This window comes from Lathyrus oleraceus, chromosome 5 (assembly GCF_024323335.1).
Source record: "Lathyrus oleraceus cultivar Zhongwan6 chromosome 5, CAAS_Psat_ZW6_1.0, whole genome shotgun sequence".
Taxonomy (NCBI): Eukaryota; Viridiplantae; Streptophyta; class Magnoliopsida; order Fabales; family Fabaceae; genus Lathyrus; species Lathyrus oleraceus.
This window is the reverse complement of record NC_066583.1, coordinates 219,988,607-220,013,323: the sequence shown is the minus strand read 5'-3', so window position 1 is coordinate 220,013,323 and position 24,717 is coordinate 219,988,607. Positions and strand designations below refer to the sequence as shown.

Sequence of the window (24,717 nt, the reverse complement as noted above, 5' to 3'; positions counted from 1 at the left end):
CACCCCTTCTATTTGAATGTTGCCTTTACATGGGCATCATGCAGATACTCAAGAGTAGTATTGTTGAAGTAAGTGGAATGTAGCTCTTGGATTACTTCTTTATTTTTTCGCTTTTACTAGTGGTACCTTACTCTGATCATGTAACATCGGGTTAGGTTAACTGCTTATTTTATTCCTTATGTCTGATTATGTTGAATTCATAAGACAAATTTTGTTGTTGAGAATTCTTAAGATGTTGAGTTGATTGATTACAACTCTCTTATTTTGTTATTACAATTGAAGTTGAGACTAGATGTTATTACTTGTTTTATCTTCCATAATTGTGATGATAATTCCGCCGTGATGATACTTTAAAATGGAAGTGAGTGTGCGGTGACAAGTTATGAATGTCTTATTATGTGAATATATATAATACTGATCAGATGAGATGGATGTCGTGTAAACATCCCAGGTATGATTCAGATAAGTTGGATGTCGTGTAAACATCCTTATTACAAATGTGCGTATTGCAATTTACTGTTGAAACTCGTGTTACAGAGCAGGTCATGTGTGTTATGAATGTGTGACACCCTAAGTGGTTTTATTTTATATTTAATTTACGCGATAAATTATGTGTGTTATGAATCAGTGAAACCTTCTGTAGGGTTACAGAACTCCCCCTACACGGTAAATAAAGTAGACAAGAAACATCGTCCAAAGTAATGATCATCTCGTCAAATGACATATGAATGTTTTTGGATGCATCTCTCCACAAATGTCGATACTAAATTCTGATATATCCTCGATAAACTGGTTCTCGGTAGAAAGGATATACCAAATCAGAAAACCATCTCTCTATCATCAATGGAAGACTGTGCGGAATCTATCTGATCAATTTATTTCCATGTGCAACAATCTTTAACTCTTTCTTCGAAACTTTCGCCTGAAAATAATTCATAATATATGTTATAAAATATAAATAATTAACATTAAATTTGATTCAACATAAAATGTCATTGATTAACTTACTTCGCCAAACTATAAATGGCGAGCAACGTGGTCCTGATACCTCACCAGAAGAGACATATCAGACGACCCTCCGAAGAATGTTGGACGCAGTGGACGAGGCTCAGGTGCAACTACCTAATTTTCCTCTCGATCCGCCGACTGTTGAGTTTGTCATCCTTCACCATATCGTCGATAAAAACTCTCCCGACCTCTAATGCGAGCCATTAAAAAATTTGCCAAAATACAACAAACTAAAAAATTGAAAAGTAAGTTCTCCGGAAATGTTACAAACCGGATAACATAATGATAAATTATCCGGTGAAGAATAAATACGAATCGAATATATCCCAAATTATCCAAAATGTAAACTGCCCAAATAACAACCGGATAACTCGCTATTATGTTTTTCTATTCTTTTATTTACCAAAAGAAGTTTTATAGGCGGGCAATCTATCTTGTTAATCTCAAATGATCCAGCCACAACTATTCTGTCCCCTTGCGTGACAAAACGGTCTGATACAATCCACAAAGCCGTCTATAGCATACATTTTCTATTTTTTAACTACATTTATTTTATCTTAACTTTCGTGCAGCACCAATTTGCTCTCAAATAAAATAACCGTTTTTATTATAATATTTGTATGTCGACTTGAGAAAATAAATTTAAGTGAAATTATAAGTCATGTAGTTTCTAAAAAGAGAATAATTTAGTTTCTAGTAGTAACGTGCAGTTATGTAATTATTTTACGCTGAATAATACGACTCTCGATCAGTGGTCCAACTCCAAGAACAATTAAAAAAGTTAACTCGTGATAGGTTCGTACTTCGTGAAACTGTATTCACTTGTTCAGGATCCATTATCACTGATTTGATTTGAGAAAATGAAACTGTGTCAAAGAGAAATCGAAAAACTTCAACTGCACAACGCTGGTTTTCTCGCTCAGAAACGTCTCGCTCGTGGTTTGAAACTCAACCATACTGAAGCTGTCGCTCTTGTAGCAACACAGGTTTTTTTCTTCTCTGCTGTAAATCATCAATTTCCTATCAAAGATGCAGAGTTTGTTATCTGATCGATTTTGTTTGTCTAGATTGTTGAATTTGTTCGGAATGGTGATAAGACTGTTGCAGAGTTAATGTGCATCGGAAGACAACTGTTAGGAAGGTATAATGCTTACATTTTATTACAACCAAATATGAGTTTGTTAATAATAAGAGGGATTATCATTCTGTTGTAGAAAAAGAAAGAACTAGTGTTTTTGTTTAATGTCTAAATCTGTCTTCATATTTTCACAGGAGACAAGTTCTTTCATCTGTTCCACATCTCTTAGAAACTGTTCAGGTACTCACATCATGGTGGCAATGGCTCTATTATACAAATACTTTTGTGAGATTGTTCAAAAAGCACTTCCAAATAATTTTTAATTTTTTATCATGATTCTTAAAAGAAAATGAAAGAAATGCTATTGTCATAATTTTACCAAATAAAATTGAATGTAGGTTGAAGCTACCTTTCTTGATGGGACTAAGTTAGTCACGGTTCATGACCCAATTGCTTGTGAAAATGGAAACCTTGAACTAGCATTATTTGGTTCTTTTCTTCCAGGTATGCCTGTATATTGATATTTAAAATAGGCATTTTATTATGTATTTCGGCTGAGTACTTTCATCTTTGAGCACGCTAATATGACGACGTATCTTTATTGTGTCTTTGCTTAGTTTGAATTTAAGGCCATATATTTTATTTCTCCTTTACCTATAAATGAAGTTGTTATGAAGTTTTAGTAGCTGTTCATAATCAGAATGTCTATTGTTTATGTGAAAAGGCTTTGATGGATAAAAATTGCGTTTACAGTACCTTCACTTGACATGTTTATTGAGAACAATGAAGATGATAACATTCCTGGTGAAATAAAATCTGGAGACGGAAGCCTGATTCTTAACGCTGGAAGGGAGGCCGTCTATCTTAAAGTTGTAAACAATGGAGATAGACCAATTCAGGTGTTTGCCAGCGTGTTGCACGCCTCACACCTTAGAATTTTGGATTAAATTAATGCTTTTATTTTTATTTTTTATTCCTGATACAAAAATGCTTGAAACATGGTGTAGTTACACATAGTGCCAGTGTTCTTAATGCAGTAGGATAAGCTGTGCACGTGAAATAACAAAGTGGTGTCAATGAATCATAGTTGATTCAGGAAATAGAATCTTTTGAGATTTTCTTGTCAAGTATAATATAGTTATAATTGTTGAAGGTTGATAAATATTGACATTAAAAGTTTACTGTGTCTAATATTCCAGCTAGTTGACTCCTTTCTTTGTATTATCCATAGAAGATAACTGTAGCGGGTATTTTACAATATTTCTGAAAATCGTCAGGTTGGAAGCCACTATCATTTTATTGAAGTAAATCCCTACTTAATCTTTGATCGAAGAAAAGCATTTGGCAAGCGCCTTAATATAGCATCTGGGACTACCACACGCTTTGAGGTAGAATTCTATGTTTTTTTGTCAATTTTTAAACTTACCACAGTAATTGTAATGTATAGTGATAGGTCTGTTATTTCTGTCATATAGTTTATTGAATTTTTCGCACGTCAGTACCGATCTCATGTGAGCAGGCTAGATGCAACCTTCTGGTGAACTAATTCATTTATTAGATTACAAACCATTAATCAAAAAACATTTACTCTTGATAGCCAGGGGAAAGTAAAAGTGTTATACTTGTAAGCATTGGAGGTGACAAAGTCATCCGAGGAGGTAACAACATTGTTGATGGTCCAGTTAATGATTTGAATTGCATAGAAGCCATGGAGGCTGTCAGAACAAGGGGATTCGGGCATAAGGAAGATGAAAATGCAAGGTTTATGATTTGTTATTATTGTTCTTGTTATATAAAATTGTCTATTTCTGAGAAGATTTCTTACCTCAAATATGAATTTACTAGGGAAGGTATTACCGGTGAAGACTATTCATTGACTAATGTAATTCATCGAGAGGAATACGCTAACAAGTATGGCCCCACTACTGGTGACAAAATTCGTCTTGGTGACACTAACTTGTTTGCGAAAATTGAAAAAGATTTTGCTGTCTATGGTGATGAATGTGTTTTTGGAGGTGGGAAAGTCATAAGAGATGGAATGGGTCAGTCGTGTGGCCATCCACCTGATCACTCCTTGGATACTGTTGTAACAAATGCTGTGATCATCGATTATACTGGAATTTACAAAGCAGACATTGGTATTAAAGATGGCCTCATTGCATCCATTGGAAAAGCAGGAAATCCAGATGTTATGAATGGTGTATTTGCTAATATGATCATCGGGGTAAGTTCCTTTCCAGATGTCTGAGGATATGAGTTGAATTCCTTCATCATTATCTTGATACAGCTTATATGCACATCGTCCCATATCTAGGCTAATACTGAAGTCATTGCTGGAGAAGGCTTTATTGTAACAGCTGGTGCTATAGATTGTCATGTGCATTTTATATGCCCTCAATTAGTATATGAAGCCGTATCAAGTGGTGAGTTTCACTACTAAAAGAAATTTCTAATGAAAGTGTTTGTTACGTGAATTTTAAGTATTCAATGCATGCTCTCTTAGAGTTCTGGATACATGATTTTGAGATCATTTGGCTGCGCAATACAATTTTTGTATGTATTGTAGGTTCGCTTAGAAGATTTTGTTAAGTCCTTCGTTTCTTTTATACATAGGGATCACAACAATGGTGGGAGGAGGTACTGGACCAGCTTCTGGAACACGTGCTACAACTTGCACACCGGCACCAGTTCAGATGAAAATGATGCTGCAATCAACAGATGACCTGCCCCTGAACTTCGGTTTTACTGGAAAAGTCTGTTTTCTCTTTTTCTTTTTCGGTTATAATAATGCTTGTTCTTTTGTGTTCGGTTATTTTTCCTCATTTCTGCTCAAGCTTGTATGTTGGACCTCTAGAATACCTTGTTAGGAACCCTAGAAGTGGATTCCAAAGAGAAAACACCTTATTAAGATATAGGAAAGAATAGGAGAGGAATCTCTCCCCCAAGGTTTCTTCTTCACAATAGAGTTGCTAGTTGCTACTCTTTTCACAATGTTTACAATATTCAATAATGACCAACTCTAACATTGTGTTCTCTTATTTCTACAAATACTCTAACTAACAAATAACTCTGATTTCCCTATATTCTAGCCTAACACACCTCTTTATGTTTAAAGTTAATTAAAACTTTAATTAATTGCTTTAGGGGAATTGTGCCAAGCCTGATGAGTTACATGAAATAGTCAAAGCTGGAGCTATGGGACTGAAGCTGCATGAGGATTGGGGAACTACACCAGCCGCAATAGAATGCTGCTTGGCTGTTGCAGAACAACATGATATCCAGGCACAACTTTCTTCATTGTTTTCACTTATTTACTTTTGTATTTTTTTTAACTTTTACATTACAACCACGACAATATAATATTCAACCATAAATCTTGTCTAAAGGCAAAAACCATTTAAATCTAAATCCTTAATCGTTAGTCTTTCTTGATTTATTTCTACCGCAAATTATTGGACTACCTTCCGTATCAAATAATCTCTATAGTAGAATTTGTTAGTTTAATATCTAAGTATGCTGAGCTGTAATACTGTTAGTTTCTTACAGTGTTACAGCTGTATTTCTGTTAGTATGTGACAGCTGTCACAATACTCTATAAATAGAGTGGTCACTGCATAACTAATAATATGAGACTTTAACAGAATTATAACTGTAATCTCATAACTGCATTATGAGTTTCTATCATGGTATCTAGAGTTTCTCTTTACGATCCATGGATTCTTTGTTTCCGTCTTCGCAAGTGAAGCTTTCACACCTGATTTCAGTCAAGCTTGATGACAAGAACTTCAAGCAGTGGAAGCAACAGATCGATGGAGTTGTGCGTGGTCATCGCCTGCAACGGTTTGTCACCGTGCCGGTGATTCCTCAACGATCACCGTTCGATCCTGATTCAGCACCTCGCGGTGCGAATTCTGCGTATCTTGATTGGGAACAACAAGGCGCACTCATGTGCACGTGGCTTCTATCCACCATCTCCGATTCGCTTCTACCAAAGCTCGTGGATTGCAAGCATTCATGGCAAGTTTGGACGGAAGTTCATCGGTATTTTAACACGCTGCTCTCCACCAAAGCACGGCAGTTGAGATCGGAATTGCGTCGCCTCACGAAAGGATCACTTACAATTTCAGAACTCATGGTTCGAGTTCGTGAAATCAGTGAGTCACTGATTTCGATTGGAGATCATGTTCCCCTTCGTAACCTAATTGAAATCGTCCTTGATGCACTTCCAAAAGAATTCGACTCCATTGTTGCAGCTGTTAACAGCAAAGAAGAACTCGGTTCGCTTGATGAGCTGGAGTCGTCGCTTCTTGCATATGAGTCGCGACTGGAGAAGCATCGTACAGCCGCCACCACTGCGCCAGCGACGGTGAATCTCACGCAAGTAGCGCCGTCGCCTACGACGGTTGCCATTGATCCTTCTGTCACTGAAGCGTTTCCTCAAGGTACGAGTCATGTGACGGCCAATGCTGAGAATCATGGTTACAGCGCGCGTTGAGGTCGATCTGGTCGTGGAGGTGGCCGTTATGGCCGTGGCAGTGGTCGTTTTGGTAAAACGCAATGTCAAATCTGTCACAAATCTGGACACGATGCCTCCATCTGCTATCACCGTTATTCCAACTCAGCTGGTGCTATGTATCCACCTCAGAGAGCTTCCTATAATCCTTTTCTAGTGCCTGCACGCCCTATGTATTCATCTTCCTTTGGCTATAGCGCTCCCAGAGCCACTCCTCCTAGGGTTTCTGCACCACAAGCTTTCTTTGCAGGTTCTGAAGCTACTTTCAACAATCAATGGTGGTATCCTGATTCAGGTGCTTTTCACCATGTCACACCTGATGCCTCAAATCTGTCTGACTCTACATTGCCTGGATCTGACCAGGTCTTTATGGGAAATGGTCAAGGTTTGTCTATTAACTCAGTTGGTTCCATGAGCTTTCCCTTACCAAACTATCCTAACTTGTCTCTCATCCTTCAAAATCTATTACTTGTGCCTAACATCACCAAAAACCTAATTAGTGTAAGCAAATTTGCTCAAGATAACAATGTTTTCTTTGAGTTTCACCCTAAATTCTGTGTTGTCAAATCACAGGCTTCTTCTGAAGTTCTTCGTGGTTTAGTGGGAAATGATGGCCTCTACAAGTTTCCAAATCCTGCCACTCAAGTATCCAAGTCTACTCCAAGTCTTAACACATGTCTAGCCCACTCTTCTGCTTTGAATAATTGTAGTTATACTCCTTTAGCACACAGTGACAATACTTCAAGTTGTATGCTTACTTGTAATCCTTCATGTAACAATGCCTTATTAAATAATAATACAATGAGCAATTTTTCCAATTCTTCCCATATCAATGATGTCACTCACAATACTGAGTTATCCTCTCAGCATGTTAACAATCCTTCCTCAATAGCTACCAATAAATATGTGTTATGGCATATCAGGTTAGGGCACCCACATCACCATGCTCTTACTGAAATTTTAAAACTATGTCACATACCTATCCCCCCAAAACCTTCTGCAGAACTGTGCACTACCTGCTGCTTAGGCAAGTCTCACATGCAGAACTGTGCACTGCCTGCTGCTTAGGCAAGTCTCACAGGCTGCCAACTACCCTATCCACCACAGTGTACAGCCAACCTTTTGAACTAGTGGTTTGTGACCTATGGGGACCAGCTCCCATGAAGTCCTCAGGTGGCTACACTTATTTTCTGACCTGTGTAGATGCCTTCTCTAGGTTTGTTTGGGTGTTTCCTCTTAGACTCAAATCTGACACCCTAACTCAATTCACTCAATTTAAGAAAATGGTTGAACTTCAATTCAACTGTCAAATAAAATGTGTTCAAACTGATGGGGGAGGTGAGTTCAGGCCTTTTACTAAGTATCTCACTGAGTTGGGTATTATTCACAGGTTTACATGTCCACACACACATCATCAAAATGGTATAGTTGAACGCAAACATCGCCACATTGTTGAAACTGGCCTAACCTTACTTGCTCAGTCTATCCTCCCATTAAAATTTTGGGATCATGCCTTTGTCACAGCTGCTTACCTTATTAACAGACTCCCTAGCCTCACACTTGAGAATCACTCTCCTTACTCCAAGCTACTTAACAAACCACCTGACTACTACAATCTCAGAGTGTTTGGGTGCTCCTGTTATCCTTTTCTTAGGCCCTATAACTCCCATAAATTAGACTACAGGTTACAAGAGTGTATCTTCCTTGGATATTCCACAACTCACAAGGGTTACAAGTGTCTTGCATCTAGTGGACACATTTACATCTCCAAAGATGTTTTGTTCCATGAATCCAAATTCCCTTACTCCACCATGTTCCCTACCACTTCTCAGTCTATTCCAGCCTCCTCTTCCACTCCTACTGCATCCTCTTGGTCTATGCCATTTCTTTCCTCTGTTCCTGTCCCTTTACAGACAGGTGGTCTCTCATCCTTTTCAGCCAACTCCCATCAATCAGTTCCATCCAATACTGATCTTGTGGCCTCACCCAATACTGATCCTCTGCCACCTTCTGGTTTGTCTACCATACCTAACACACCCAACTCATCCTCACAAGCAGGTTTGTTCCATAACACACCCAATTCATCCTCCCAGTCCTCCCCTGCTCTTATTACTTCTGACCCAGCAGAAGCCAGCACCATCTCTCCATCTTCTACCCAAAGTCTGTCTCCTAGTTCTACCTCTATTTCACCCATTCCAAATCACCCTTTCATCAATCCCCTCAATGTTCATCCTATGCATACTAGGGCCAAAAGTGGTATTACCCTACCTAGAATTAACCCTACCCTGAACCTTACTCATGTGGAACCAACTTCTGTTGTCAAGCCTTGGCTGCTCCCCACTGGTTTCAGGCAATGAAAGAAGAGTATCAGGCACTGATGAGAAACCAGACCTGGACATTGGTGGTTTCATCTGATTCCAGAAAGCCCATAGGCTGCAAGTGGATTTTCAGGACAAAAGAAAATCCTGATGGCTCTATAAACAAGTACAAGGTCAGACTTGTGGCCAAAGGTTTTCATCAAAAGGCTGGATCTGATTTCACTGAAACATTTTCACCTGTTGTTAAGCCTGTTACAGTCAGGATTGTCTTAACTCTTGCCGTCACAAATAACTGGACCATTCAACAAATTGATGTTAACAATGCCTTTCTTAATGGCACTCTTGAGGAGGAAGTATTCATGAAGCAACCCCCTGGGTTTGAGTCTGCTGATAAGTCACTAGTATGCAAGCTAAATAAGGCCATCTATGGATTAAAACAGGCTCCCAGGGCCTGGTTTGACAAACTCAAGAGTGCTCTTCTTCAGCATGGGTTTCAGGCCAGCAAGTGTGATCCTAGCTTGTTTTTGCTTAATCATGGCAGCCTTCACATCATGATTCTTGTCTATGTGGATGATATCATCATCACAGGCAACTCTGCATCCTTTATAGACTCCTTGATCAAGCATCTTAATGCCCAATTCTCTCTCAAGCAGTTGGGAAAACTAGATTATTTTCTAAGCATTGAAGTAACACACTTGCCTAATGGATCCTTACTTCTCTCTCAAACAAAGTATCTCACTGACTTATTGGCCAAGGTAAATATGTTAAAGGCAAATGGCATGCCCACTCCTATGATTTCCAACAGTAAACTATCAAAAGTGGGCTCTACTGCAGTTAATGATCCTACTGAGTTCAGGTCTATTGTTGGTGCTCTGCAGTATGCAACATTAACTAGGCCTGAAATTTCTTTCTCTGTCAATAAGGTTTGCCAGTTTTTGTCAAATCCCTTGGAGGATCATTGGAAGGCTGTCAAGAGAATTTTAAGGTACTTAAGTGGCACACTTCATCATGGTCTCCTCATTCAGCCAGCATCCACCAAACAGCCTCTGCAGTTACTAGGGTTTTGTGATGCTGACTGGGCATCAGACCCTGATGACAGAAGATCTACTTCAGGTGCATGTGTGTTTATTGGTCCTAATGTCGTATCCTGGTGGTCAAAGAAGCAGCAGCTTGTGGCCAGATCCAGTGCAGAAGCAGAGTATCGCAGCATGGCTCAGCTAGCTGCAGAATTGATTTGGGTTCAATCACTACTGCAGGAACTCCATTGTCCTTTCCAAGTGCCTAAAATCTTGTGTGACAATTTGAGCACAATCACTCTTGCTCACAATCCTGTTCTACACAACAGAACCAAGCATATGGAGCTAGATATCTTTTTTGTGCGTGAGAAGTTCTCAGCAAAAGCCTGGTTGCGGCTCATGTTCCAGCTCAGGATCAGTGGGCTGATGCCTTAACAAAACCCCTATCTACAGCAAAGTTCATTCCCTTGCGTGCAAAGCTGAGAGTGTTCAACAAGAGTGACTTGACAAGACCCCAACCAGCTTCTAAGGGGGGATGATAGAGATAGTATAGATAGGGACTTGTTAGTTTAATATATAAGTATGCTGAGCTGTAATACTGTTAGTTTGTTACAGTGTTACAGCTGTATTTCTGTTAGTATGTGACAGCTGTCACAACACTCTATAAATAGAATGGTCACTGCATAACTAATAATATGAGACTTTAACAGAATTATAACTGTAATCTCATAACTGCATTATGAGTTTCTATCACTTCCGTATCAAATAATCTCTATAGTAGAATTTGTGTTGGTGCAACTCCAACTTCCTCCGTACTGCATTCATTCTAACCCTTTCTGGTTTTATGTGTCCGCTCATTCAGTGTAATATTCCAATCTTCATAATATTCTGCTTATTTTTTTACTAATTTTTACGATAACAGGTTAACATACATACTGACACCTTAAACGAATCTGGGTTTGTGGAACACACAATTGCTGCATTTAAAGGGAAAACTATTCATGCTTACCACAGGTATATGCTAACTTTGAAAAAAATTTAAGCACGGGTGCCTATATAAAATTGTGTCTATTTTTGGCCTATTTCTCTACTTGGCTGTCTATATAAGATTGTGTCCAAAGTGTCAAGACTATTGAAAGTTATGGATTTGTTAGTCTCTCATACAAATAGACATTCCATAAGGGGAGGCAGTTGGTGGATGTTGTGTTAGTGGTTAATGACATAATTTACTTTGCAAAGAAGGTGCGGAAAGATTGTTTGATTTTCAAGGTTGATTTTGAGAAGGCTTATGACTTGGTTGATTGAGGGTTTTTGAAGTATATGCTGCGGAGATTTGGTTTTACTAAAAAAAGTCTCTGTTGGTGAAGAGATCAGCATTCAAAGAGGGAACAAGCAAGACGGTTCTTTGGCACCTTTCTTGTTCCTTTTGGTTGCAGAAGGACTGGGTGCACTAATGAGGAGGGCTGTGGGTGATGATAAATTCACTCCTTTCTTGGTGGGGACGACCACGATACTCTTATATCACATTTACAATATGCAGACAATACTTTGAGTATTGGGCCAGCTACGAAAGGTAATCTTTGGATCCTCAAGGTGGTGCTAAGAGGATTTGAACAGGCGTCGTATCTTAAAATTAACTTTTGGAAAAGATGTCTAGTGGGCATCAATGTGCGACATGATTTTATGATGATGGCAAGAGTCTTCCTAAATTGCAGGATTAGTGGGGTCGCATTCAGATATCTTGGTGTACCGGTGGGAGATAAACCCCATAGGATGTTGACTTGGCAACCAATGTTAAATGTTCTCCGTAGAAGGTTAGGATCCTGAGGAATAAATATGTGAGTCTTCGGGGGAGGAATGTGCTAATTAACTCGGTGTTGAGTGCTATTTTGATTTTTTAGCTCATGTTTCTTAAGATGCCACCAAGAGCGTGGAGAGAGGTGGTGAAAATTCAACGGGGGTTCTTGTAGGGTAGGCTGAGGAAGAAGAGGAAAATTTGTTGGGTTAGTTGGGAGGTGGTGTGTAGGCCTAAAAGTATGGGGAGTTTGGGTGTTAGAGATCTCAGAGTGATGGAGGTTGCTTTCAAATGGTCATGAATTGTGAAAAGACATTCTGGTTGAGCGTTATGAGGTTGGTATTGTGGGAAATGTGGGTCTAGATGGAGGAGGGAAGACTAGAATCTCTTCGGTTTGGTGGAAGGATTTGGGCCTATAGGATAGGCTCAGGTTGGTTTTCAAATGTGGCCGTTAGGAAAGTGGGTAATGGATCAGCTACTTTGTTTTGGAAAGATATTTGGATGGGTTATGAGGCTCTTTGTTCTAGATTCCCTCGCTTATTTCTAATCTCCGAGCAGAAGGAAAATAATGCGGGAGATATGTGTAGTTGGGAGAGGGACCTTTGGGTGTGGAAATAGGGTAAATTGTCGACCAATATATTTTGACAAGGTATGAGGACAGTTGAAGGTGGGGCCCAGAAGATAGTGGGGAGTTCACGGTGGAATCCCGTTCTTGTTAATCACTAGTTTTCTTTTATCAGATTTGGAAGAGAGCTCAGTTCCTTTTCTATAGATTTGGAAGAGCTCAGTTCTGTCAAAAGTATGTGCATTCTCTTGGCAGCTACTGTTGGATTGTATCCCTTCTAAAGTTAATTTGGCAAAGAGAGGTCCTTGCTTTGCCCGATGTGTGATAGGGAATCTGAGACTTCATTGTAACTTCGCTTTTAAGATTTGGTACCGGGTGAGTAAGTGGTTATGTCGTTCTCATAATTCCGTCGGACCTTTTCTCCATTTTTTTTAATATTTTTGGATATTGGTTGGAACAAGAGAGTAAGAAGCGGGCTAAAATTGAAATGGCAAGCAATAATTTGGTCGTTATGGAAAGCCTAAACGTTATAAGGCGGAGGCTTCGGAAATAATTCTGGATAAAATCAAAATTATGTCATAGAAATGGTATTTGAAAAAGGTGGCTAAGAATCCTTGTCTTTTTGATGAGTGGTCATGGGATCCTCTTATGTGTGTAATGAGCTAAATGTGTATGGAAGAGGAGGCCGGTGTAAGGAATGAGATGGTCGCTTTTTGATGTGTTATTAATACTTTTATCCAGCACAATGGTGGGTACCTTGGACAATTAGTTATAGCTATGGTTCCATTGCTTGGTTTGAGGCTTCCCTATACCGGTGTTTTGTGTTGTCTGCATTTTATTCAGGTTTTGCTGCTGACAAATAGCTTGTTTGGAAGTCTATTTGCAGTTTGTCTGTTTGAGAAGTTGGAGTGAGTTCAAAGAATTGGTTGTCTGCAAAGGTGAGTTTGGCGACCAGGTACTGTGTCCTCAGGTTGAGCAGCCGAGTTTGCCTGGTTCGTGTCAGGGTAATCCGGTTATGGCAGCAGGGCTGCTTTGGTCTGCTTTGTTGACAGGGATTCGATAAAGATAAAGGCTCGGGGGAGGGGATGCATTGTGCTGCCTGCTCCTTGTCTTTTCTGCAGTAGCAGACCTTAGAAGGTTGCTGCGTTTTTTTGCTTTGCCCATGGATATCATAATTGACCTGTCTGTATGCTTTGGTCAGAGCTTCCCCTCTTCGAATTCTGTTTTGCAGCTGCTGCTTGTGTAGGGGGCCATGTGGTGTGGGCTGGTTTGGTGTCTCCTAGCATTTGGTTTGGGCACTATCTGCTTCTTTTTATGTTGTTTTTGTTTTCCTTTTGCTAGCAGGTCTGTCTTGTGGTGTTAATCTTGTAATGCTTAGGAGTATTCATGTCTTTCCTTTGTTTGTTTTTGTAGCAGTAGCACGCTGTGCTACGAGGGAGTGTTTTGGTCATGTCCCTGCTTCCACTGTTAATTTCTTTGTACATCTTGTGCTTGGAATAATAGTATCAATATATCTTTTGTCGTTTCAAAAAAAGTTATATACGCACATCTTGCTGTCCACAAGAATTGAAAACCGAATGTCTTTTTGGTTCCATTTTCCAATCAAAACTAGCTGGTTATTTATTTACTATTCTGTATTACTTTCCTGAGCAGTGAAGGTGCAGGTGGTGGCCATGCTCCAGATATCATCAAAGTATGTGGTGTGAAGAATGTCCTACCCTCATCAACAAATCCTACACGTCCTTTTACATCAAATACCATAGACGAGCATCTTGACATGTTGGTATGAAAAAAGAAAACAATAGTAATAATGTAGCTTAAACCATTTGATTCTTAATTTAGACTTGTTGATGTACAGATTGTCTGCCATCATCTTGATAAGGATAGTCCACAAGATGTTGCTTTTGCAGAATCAAGAATAAGAGCCGAAACAATCGCTGCTGAAGATATTTTGCATGATATGGGTGCAATTAGCATCATATCTTCTGATTCACAGGCTATGGGTAGAATTGGAGAGGTCCTTCCTTTACTCAACTCATCCCATCTATATTATACTCATTTATTACGAAATAAATAACTTAAATGCTTGATAATGCCAAATTAAATCCCAAAAAAGAAATGGTGTGTGCCATCAACATATCTCTCAATTAGTTTGAGTATTTCTCTTGTTATTGTCTCATGTAGTCTGTGAAACAGTATCCTCATATCTTGCAGATATTGATGTGATCGTCTTCTGTATGAAATTCCCATAATTATCTTTTTGCTATCATTTATTTTTTCAGAAAACGACAGTATACTCGTGAAAATTGATAGTATTTATTTTATTTAGGGTTAAATTATTGAATACTTTTTTCCTTAGGTGATAAGCAGAACTTGGCAAACTGCCGATAAGATGAAGTCACAAAGAGGATCATTGCAGCCGGATGATTGCGACAATGACAACTTTCGAATCAAACGTTATGTTGCAAAGTACACTATTAATCCAGCTATAGCCAATGGTTTGTCACAGTATATTGGTTCAGTTGAGGTATGATTTTTTATTGTTTGGCATTTGTCTGATTGGAGCATGAACTTTTGTGGAAAACGATACTTCCTGTGAAAAAATCACGGTTGTGAATGCCTTCAGAACCTACCCACCTGTGATTAAAGATACAAAGCAAAAAAAAAAACTGTAGAAGCATACACCAGGCGATTTACTGGCTTAGAAAAAAAAGAAACCTCATTTTCAGAAATCCAGCTTTCTCACTTCTGATACTGTAATATTACAAAATTAGCAGTATGCTTTATAAGTAGTGCTAATCTTTCTAATTTTACTATTAGATTTGATCACTTCATTCACAGTTTACCTAATCTTGCAGGTGGGAAAGTTGGCTGATCTTGTTTTATGGAAACCGTCCTTTTTTGGAGCAAAACCAGAAATGGTGATCAAAGGTGGTGACATTGCATGGGCTGACATGGGTGACGCAAACGCTAGCATCCCAACACCTGAACCGGTAACGTTTTCTTTTATATCATGACATTAAGCGTCAAACTTAGCATAACTCGTTAATTTTGTGTAAAATACAAAATTAATAAATTTAAACAAAAGAAAATATGAAATTAAGATATCCAACTGTTGAAATGAAAGTTCTCGTTACAAAATTTCATATAATTCCAAAGTACACTAAATTTGACACACCCTTATGAGATAGCACTACATGGAGAGTGTCTAGAGTATATATATGCAACCAGCCTTCTTAGAGATGCTTAATCTAAAAATGCTTCTACTAAACTAGAAACCTGATTTTGCAGGTGATTATGAGACCTATGTTTGGAGCATATGGCAAGGCTGGTAGCTCAAACTCTATTGCTTTTGTGAGCAAGGCATGCAACCCTTTCCTTTTACCTCTTTCATATATACACATGCACCACACACGTGCCCATAATTCATTACAAACTCACATCACATGTCGATGCTCTGTCTCGTGCAGGCAGCTTTGGACTATGGTGTAAAAGCTTTATATGGACTTGACAAGAAGGTGAAAGCTGTGGACAATGTGAGGAAGATCACCAAACTAGACATGAAATTGAATGACGCCCTTCCAGAAATCACTGTGGACCCAGAGACATACACAGTTACTGCAGATGGAGAGGTTCTAACCTGCACCCCAGCCACTACTGTTCCTCTTTCTCGAAATTACTACCTCTTCTAAGCTCAAACTCTCTTTCCACAATGCGAACTGTCATGGGATTCGCATAAGCATGTCTATGCTCATTGTCCAGTACATTATTTTCTAGATAAAAAAGCAAGTAAGCATACATGTGTTTATGGATAGCAAGATTTAGGGTATTTTTGAAACACTTTTCAATTTTAGTTGTTCAAATTTGTTTTTCAAATCTATTTTAAAAAGCTATTTTTAAGAAGAAAATTAACAAAAAAAAAATTGTTTGATAAACTAATTTTTAAAAACTGTTTTGAAAATATGAAAATGAAAAAACTTGTTTGATGATCTAATCTTTTAATAGTATTTTAAGAAGAGAATAAAAATGCATATTTTGTCATTTACTTTTAAAGTCTATTTTATTGTATAAAATATTACAAACTTAAGAAAATTAATTGATATTTGATCGAATACAAATAATTGGGTTAAATCAATTTTTAATTTTACAAATCACATAACACTTGTTTGTAATAATAATAAGAAAAAAACAAGTAAAAAAATGGGATTCCATGTTTAATAGAAAAATAGATTATATAGTGAAAATAATTAAGAAACACAAAAAAAAATTAAGTAAAATAATAAATATATTTGAAAAGATTACTTATACATAAAAAGAGCATAAATAAAAGAAATAACGTACTCTTTCTAATACGTTTTTTTATTTTATTTTTAAAATAAAAAAATTATTAAAATTACATTAATGCTATTAATGAAAATTATAAATTTTTATATTTTTTTTTCAAATTTTATAATACTAAAAACTAAAAAGTAAGAAGCAAAACACAACTAAATTATTTCACTTTTTTGCTTTTAAAAACTGAAAAATAGAAAAAAGTTTTTAAAAACACTTTTGCAAAACATGCAAACAAATTTTTAAATTTTAAATTTTTAAAAATTAAAAAAGAGTTTTTAAGATGCATTTCAAACAGACCCTTAATCATTATTTTTTCTGCTCCCATCTTGGGTTGCATGATTGCATCGCATTGTGTCACATCAACAAGCTGTAAAATAGGGAAGGGATCATCTGAGTTTGGTAAAAAGCGGTCAGAACCACCGATGTCTGGATCATATTGTGTTGGAAAAAAATGAAGTTGTATTTGTAATTTTCAACATTCGATCTCTTGATCCTCGTGTTTAAACACATGCATTCTCTGTCATTTAATATATTAGACGAGGGGTTAAGATGTAACATGTAGAAAAGGAAGAGCCTGAGAGGATTTATTTCCTTCTATTTCAATATTCGCCGATGCAGCACCAATTATTATTATCCACTTTTCATTCATGATAATACGATTACACAAATGATTAATAAGAAAAAATTTGGGTTTAATGTTAGTTTTTGCTAAACAAATCATTAGTTTTAGTTCTTAAGTGATTAAATTCGAAAAAAAATCATAAGAACATTTTGAGTGAAATGTTTGAGAAAGAGTAATAGTGATGTAAAATTTTGTGTTTGAATTTAGAGTAATTGGATGTAAGTTGAAAGAAATAAATACAGAAGTACTTAAAAGGGATAAAGTTAATAAAGAAAAATAGTAAGGCAATTGAATAAAAATACGCAAGTTCATACCTCTCTTAGAAATTCTTTATCTATGTGATCCAGATGAGTGAATTTTACATAAACTATAATAAAATACGAACTTCCATTACAAAGTCAAAATCTACTTTTATATACTAGTTGCATCAATAATTATTGATAATACAAACTTCCATTACCAATAACAGTTATATCTCATGTATCTTATGTTCTTAAACCATTGTAAATCGTCAGTATTGTTGAAAGCTTCTTCAAATTACCTAGTCATATCAGTCGAAAAAGTCCACTTGTTGAAAACGATTTCAAGTTTTCATTTGTCAAATTTGTGACTTGGTTTAGATAATATGACTTAGCTACCTACACTTAAATTTATATCCACTTCGATTTTCACATTCATGTAGAAAATCTAAGTCAAAGATCTCAAGCTACGGTTCATATATTTAGCATTGACATCTAAGATGAACTATTAAATAGATAGTTCATTGGTGGACCAGTTTTATATACAAAACGAAATGATTTATTTAAAAATAAATCAAAGGTATAGATGAATGTATTCACACAACACCCTTGCTTTACCCTAATTATTATTCTCAACTTCTCATCTTCATCTCTTGTATTTGGTGGAACTGGCTTCTTATAGATGCAAATCCAATGGCTAATCATTCATCACGACTATCAAAATGGCTTTATTTTCATTCTCTCCTATAAGACAAAATTGTAGTCTAGAACATTGCTAAGGCTCTTCATTTTAATACCCTTAATTACATGGCTAGTTCTTATTATCAGTTGGTGGAGCATATTTGCAATGCAACGGTGCGGGATGAACTTGTAAAATTAATCCTTTACTCGAAGTCAGTAAGAGAATGAAGATTAATGCAAGTTGTGGATACAAAAACATACCTCGGCTTCATGTGGGATGCCTTTTACATATACATTTAAAACATACCTTAGCATAATGGTAGTGCTGACATCGCTCGCTATAACATTTTATTTACAATACTCGCTATGTTTATTAGAAGATTTATAAAACAACAGCCCGAGTACTATCCTAGACTGATGCACTAAAGCCAAACCAATTAATCAAAGTAAAAAAGGAAAAACATCAACCCTATTTTCTCAAACGGATACTCAGACAGGTATTTGAGAAAATTCTAATATCATGTGATGTAAATTACAATTAATAAACCCGTCTAAATGCCAATTTATTGAGTCTAGAACACAACCCTAGACAGTTAACACCATCCCATTCGAATAATGGTAGTGAAGTACCATGACAATTGCCATGGCCCACTGGCAATTCACACTGCTACAAACTTCATTGAACCAAGAAATAGCACAACATTCACATTGCTACAAAACTCGAACTGGTATCAGAATATATGTAAATTTTAGTCGGGTAAAGAAAAGGAAATTGGATTATTTACTTACATCATGCCAAAAAAAAAACAAGAGAGGGATTTGTGGTAATACAGCAAAATGTCTAAATTTTATGAGTTACACGATACTTGCAGTTCCCAACAAAAGAGCACATCTCCCAGCTGTACAAACTAAGAGTAATTACTAATTAGTAGTTCTACCACAGATGTCAAAATTCTTCCATTGTTGGCCTTAACAGGGAAGCAGCAGTGTGTATCCCACTTTCAAGTTGACAAGAATGGCAATTTATCATATACCAAGATCGTAAAAAGGAAAGAAAAAACAAAAACAAAACATAGTTCTTCTACCCATGGGTTCAAGTATTGTGGCACAAATAAAATGTCTAAAAGCCTAACTGAAATTTCAGTCAAGAAATAAAAATAAACTATACAAGGAATCACTAGAACATGCACAACTGAAATAAATAAAAGATTGTGACCTTAAAATTCTGGGTAGTTGATAGAACTACAGAGATGTATTATAACATACCAAGGTTTGGATGGTACCTCTAGAGAGCCTGATGGAACATAGTTCCATATATTCCAGGGTATACAGGTAACATCCTCAACCTGCTAGCTTTGATACTGCAGTGACATCCACACACAAATGTCAAAAAAGAATATTCAAACCCTTGAAAATTTCAATCCGTTTATGATGAATACATACTACAATACTATATGTGCTCAAGCATTAGTTAACATTCTTAGTTACTACAACACATTACAGAGTTCACCACACTAAAAATACATATTTAATTATTTGTTTTTAATGAGGAAGGAGATAAAATAAAGAAAAAAAACACATTTCCGTGTTCATTGATGCTTCAGTCTTCATAACTTAAAGATACAACCATAAAAGCCAATTTGCAAACAATGAAACCTGGAGCCATTCCTATTCAATGATACCAAATTTTTACACCAAAAAAACATGAAAATCTTCTAAATTCATCCACTTGGCTCACACACTTAGATTCAAGAAACTTCAATAAAAGGGCAGCAAAATAGTCTCTTGAAACAAGATATTCCTTTCTAAACAAAATTCCGTTCTAAACAAGATATTCCCTTGAAACAATATCATTTGTAATTTACATTGAAGTTTCAGCAGTTGCAATCCAAAACAAGTATCGGTTGGTTCTAAAATGTTGGAAGTCTAGAATATATAACCCATAGTCATGACATTAACAAAACCAAATTGAAAAGTATTAACACACTGAGAATTTGTGGGAGTAGAAGCAGACACACAAAAACACAAATATCAACTATCAGACCATGTTAACAGAGGCTTATAGTTAGACATGATTTCTCAAACTGACAAAGTCTAATTTTCATTCCTGGATATCTAAGATACATAAGGAGCTCATTACCTTTGATGTGAAAAGTAAGTGTCATTTTCTTCAACAAAATGGACAGAACGCACTCTTCCACTTCACACGAACTTTCTCTTGCAAACACAATATGAACATTAAAAAATAACCAAAGAACTATCTGATAGATGCAAGAAAATCCATACTGCTTGAATACTCAACCAGATTTAAATTGTTTACAGTAGGTGAATGAAAATATGTTACAAGTTTCGGCATAAATGGACTATTCCTAGTTTTAGAAGGCAATTCTACCACACCTTATGCTGCCAGCTGTGTCCCATTTGCATTTCTATAAGATGACCAACAATGAAGGTTAACCTGAAATAAATCTGTCTCCCAGGAGATAAAGAATACATATCTCAACCCAAACAAAACAGGTGTCTGATAAAAAAAACAGCACAGGCTATCGTCTAAGAACATACATCCAGTGCATACTCTCACCTCAAGCATGCAAACATTCAACAGTTTTAAAATGACTTTCAAGACGAAAACTTTAGATTGCACCATTGTTAACCAAAAATACTACCAGTTCCTGATTCGCCCAGCTGCAAATCCTTCCGGTGCTTCTCTAACGGATGTGGACTCTTCATTATTCTTCGCATTCTCCTGATGCAATATAAAAGCATATGTAAGTATCAAACAAACAAGTAATATTATAAATGCATTTGCTAAAGTAATATCTTATTATGTCACCTTTCTTTATCATGTTGAGCAGGAAATGTAGGCATGAATTCTTTAGACTTGGGGAGGGGAACTTCACGAAACCATTCATGGTTGAGAGCATCTTCAGCGGTGATCCTCTTTAAACAATAACAACAATGGCTTGTGTTCTTAATAAGCATTGAAACAAATATGTAATAAATAATCAAAGACGCAGATATGATTTTTACCTTTTCAGGGTCATAAGTGAGAAGCTTGTTCAACAAATCAAATCCAGAGTCAGAAAGAACTGGGGATCCAGTGAATGATGTTGCGGGAAACTTTTTGCGCAGGAGACTATACCTGAAAGGAACATTCCTGTGGTTAATACACAATAGGAAATTCGTGTAAAAGTGAGTCACCGGGGAGGCCAGATAGCCAACCACACAGAGTTGAAGCCTGGGAAAAAGTGGCAAAATATAAGAACAGGGGAATGAAACAATCAATGTCTTGCATAAAGGAAATCACAATTACTTACTGATGTTTGACATAATTGGCCTTGACTAGAGGTAATTTTGAGAACCCAGGCCAAATTGTTTCATTTGGGGTGCCAAGAATTCTGAAAATCTGCAAATATGTTTTAATATATCTTAATCAGCCTTGGCCAAGTGGCACCAAAAGTTGAAAGGCCACATTAGTGAGAGTGAGAACTTATCCACTACAAGACTAGGCATTTAAAAATATACCTTGTTAAGTTGATCAAATTCAGTCCTCCCATTAAACAATGGTTCCTTGGACAAAAGCTCAGCCATTATACAACCCAGGGACCACATGTCAATAGCTGTTGAATACTGCTTTGTCCCCAAAAGAAGTTCAGGAGCCCTAAGAAACAACCATGAATCAGATGATCTCTTCCATTGCAAGAAAATGCAATCAAAGACATGATAAAATGCACAGTAAACTAGGGTCAAATGCCACTAATAAAGCAAGCACTACAATAGCAACAAACCTCTTGCTGAGCATTTATAAAAGTATGTAAAAAAATACTTGGTGCACAGTGAAAGGAAAGAAGTATGTTTATTTTCCCTAAAACGGACGGGTCACCGAAAGACGAGGTCGGTCACTTACAGCAAACTTGCAATACTACTACAAAAATAGATCTACCGTAATGAGTGACTGCATGGTAACAACATAGTTTTCAAATTTGCAACAACAAATTACAAATGTAGCCAAGAAAATAATTCAAATTTAAAATTAATCAATGATGTTAATAAACAGAAACAACTGGCTTATTTAACATAAACATCACTCACCTGTACCAAAGAGTAACCACCAATGATGTATAAGGTTTCAATGGACTCCCATACTGACGAGCTAATCCAAAATCACAAATTTTTAACTCGCCCCTATTATTCAGAAGCAGGTTTGAGGTCTTCAAGTCCCTGTGAAGCACCCAGTTGTCATGAAGATACTTCACACCTTCTAACAGCTGGAGCATTAAGCATTTTACTTCACTCTGGCTAAATGGCTGCTTCATTGCCACCATTAGTCCTTTAAGATCGTGTTCCATGTATTCCATAACCATAAAAATACTATCAAGGCTACTACCTACCACTACTTCCTTAACGTCAACTATGAATGGATGGTGAAAGGAAAGAAGTATGTTTATTTCCCTCAGAGAAGTCAGTGGAAAGCCTTCTTTTTCCTTTTCCATCTTAACCTTTTTCAGTGCCACTATTTCACCGGTCTTCTTGTCTTTGGCCCTATATACAACACCATATGTTCCTTCATCAATCTTGTTCAGTCTCTCAAACTCATCAACACTTCTACACCCCTGAAGCATGTTGACAACTCTCTGGGGTGGAGACAGAGATTCCATACTTTCCCTGTAATTGTCTTCACGTTCAGAATCAGTATTTGTGTGACTACCACTTGCGTCACTTTTGCAAACTCCGCTGTCAATCTCCATGTAGTTGTCCTTCCCTGCCTCAATACCAGGATAATCATCTTCACCGGAATATCTCCCAGTGCTACCTCTTTCTTCGGATTCAGATGATTTTCCTCTAGACCTTTCAAAACCTTCAATTTTAGATTCCTCTGGTCTCAACATCTTGTTTCGTATTTTCATACCCGCCTCAAGAGATAGCCTCCTCTTTTTAAGGATTTCCTTCTCATCAATGATTTCACCTTCATCATCCGAAGAGCCATCTCCAGATGCCCATCTTGAAGATGATATATTGCGAGTTGACACGTAATCTTCAACTTCTGGTTGCTCAGTGTTCCCATTAACCAACCTCTGCTCTGACAACAGTGAATTCAAACCTATAGGAGACTCAGATTCAGCATCTTGAACTGACTCAGACACCATAGAAGGATCCATTGCAGTCGACAACACAGGATTCTCAGGAGGAAGAACTTCAACTCCATTGTAAGGAACATGAGGCGACTCGTTGACTGCTCTTGGAAATGGAGGTGGTGGAGAAACAGCAGTCACTGTTGTGACAACCTTAAGCTTGGATAAATTAGTCAATTTGTGGTCATCTTGATCCCATACTATTGGTGAAAATTTCCTTTTCCTTTGTAATGGAGATTGAGTCCCATTTTCTTTGCCCATTGCAACCTCGCGGTGTTTGAAGAGTGATTCTGATTCAACATCATAATCAAACTCTTTACCCATCACAGCCTTATGGCGTTTTACCAGTGACTCTGCTTCAACGCCCTCATCAGATCCACTCTCACTAGAAAGCTCGCCTGGCTCTCTATCCATAGTCTTTACAGGAAAATCACATCTTCTAGGACCAAGCCTGCCACTAAGGCCGCCACTACTGCTAGAGTCACTCCTACTCGAAGATGACCGGTAACTACCATTTGAAATTTCTCTCTCCCTTGTAATAACTCTATCTCTCGAATCCCTCCTCCGACCCTTACCATTATTTCTAATCCCATCATACTCCTCATTAAAATTATTAGTAGTAAAACCACTCCTTGAAATGCCAAAATCCGACTCACTGTGCCTGAATTTGTGATCGTGATAACCTCCGTGTCTACCTGTCGTCATAAATATACTTGAAATGCTAAATTCAAACGGAAAACCCTAACCCTGTAGCGGAAAAGGAACAATTCCGTTTCTAGAACCCTAAAACCTAGAAAACAATGAATTCAACTAAGTTTCCTTATTGAAGAACAAAGTGCGCATATCAAGTAAACCCCTACCTATGAATGAAGTAAGATCGGATGGAGAAAAAAAAGCGAAATCAGGTATCGTGCTGCTAGGTATCTAAAATTGGCGGGATCAAAATTGAAACCCTAGAAATTTAGGAGAAAGAAAGTGAAACGTGTGAACCGTTTGAATTAGGATGGTTGAACCTGGGAGAGAAATCCCGATCTTCAAGCAGATTGGGGAAAGTTTTTTCGTGTCTAACGATTATCAGGGACGAGTGAGGATGGCCTCGCGACAAAATCTGAAAATATCGACTCTCGTCGAAAGAGAGAGCAAAAGGGAATATTCGTGGCATTTTGCCCTTATAATCCTTTTTTTTTTACAAAATATACATATTCTTTTATTGAAATAAAATATATTTTTATTTAAAAGAAAAAAAAAACAAAATATATATTTTATTTAATATATATATATATATATATATATATATATATATATATATATATATATATATATATATTCAATAAAGTGGAAAATTATATATTTGATAATATCTACTAATATCAAATGAGTTTAATGATAGTGCACTCTCAGTGTAAAAAAATATT

General features: G+C 37.1%; 2 protein-coding genes across 13 annotated transcripts; one reads left to right on the top strand and one right to left on the bottom strand.

The window, feature by feature from the left end:
- The first annotated feature begins 1,696 nt into the window (after positions 1-1,696).
- Positions 1,697-16,169, top strand: LOC127083086 (urease). The gene is made up of 18 exons (XM_051023322.1): positions 1,697-1,994; positions 2,076-2,149; positions 2,281-2,326; positions 2,485-2,590; positions 2,840-2,985; positions 3,364-3,474; positions 3,684-3,847; positions 3,932-4,310; positions 4,401-4,509; positions 4,700-4,839; positions 5,231-5,368; positions 10,856-10,947; positions 13,947-14,076; positions 14,152-14,310; positions 14,653-14,820; positions 15,152-15,286; positions 15,585-15,656; positions 15,764-16,169. Exons 1-18 carry the CDS (start codon positions 1,869-1,871, stop codon positions 15,983-15,985), a joined length of 2,517 nt encoding a protein of 838 aa, XP_050879279.1. The 5' UTR covers positions 1,697-1,868; the 3' UTR covers positions 15,986-16,169.
- A 2,709-nt stretch (positions 16,170-18,878) lies between these two features.
- LOC127083084 (cyclin-dependent kinase G-2) lies at positions 18,879-24,463 on the bottom strand. Of its 12 annotated transcripts, XR_007788303.1 has the most exons (10): positions 22,263-24,463; positions 21,696-21,831; positions 21,488-21,576; positions 21,201-21,408; positions 21,004-21,110; positions 20,837-20,916; positions 20,568-20,639; positions 20,311-20,385; positions 19,454-19,531; positions 18,879-19,168 (listed from the first exon to the last, which is right to left on the bottom strand). XR_007788303.1 is itself a non-coding variant. In XM_051023321.1 (9 exons), the coding sequence occupies exons 2-9, from the start codon at positions 23,714-23,716 to the stop codon at positions 19,512-19,514; spliced, it is 2,169 nt and encodes a 722-aa protein (XP_050879278.1). In that variant the 5' UTR covers positions 23,717-23,997; positions 24,163-24,463; the 3' UTR covers positions 18,879-19,511. The 12 variants fall into 12 exon arrangements, 6 of the variants coding, with proteins under 6 accessions (XP_050879278.1, XP_050879272.1, XP_050879274.1 ...); XR_007788302.1 differs by having other exon boundaries at positions 18,879-19,531; XR_007788301.1 differs by having other exon boundaries at positions 18,879-19,531; positions 20,311-20,381.
- Between the last annotated feature and the right edge of the window lie 254 nt (positions 24,464-24,717).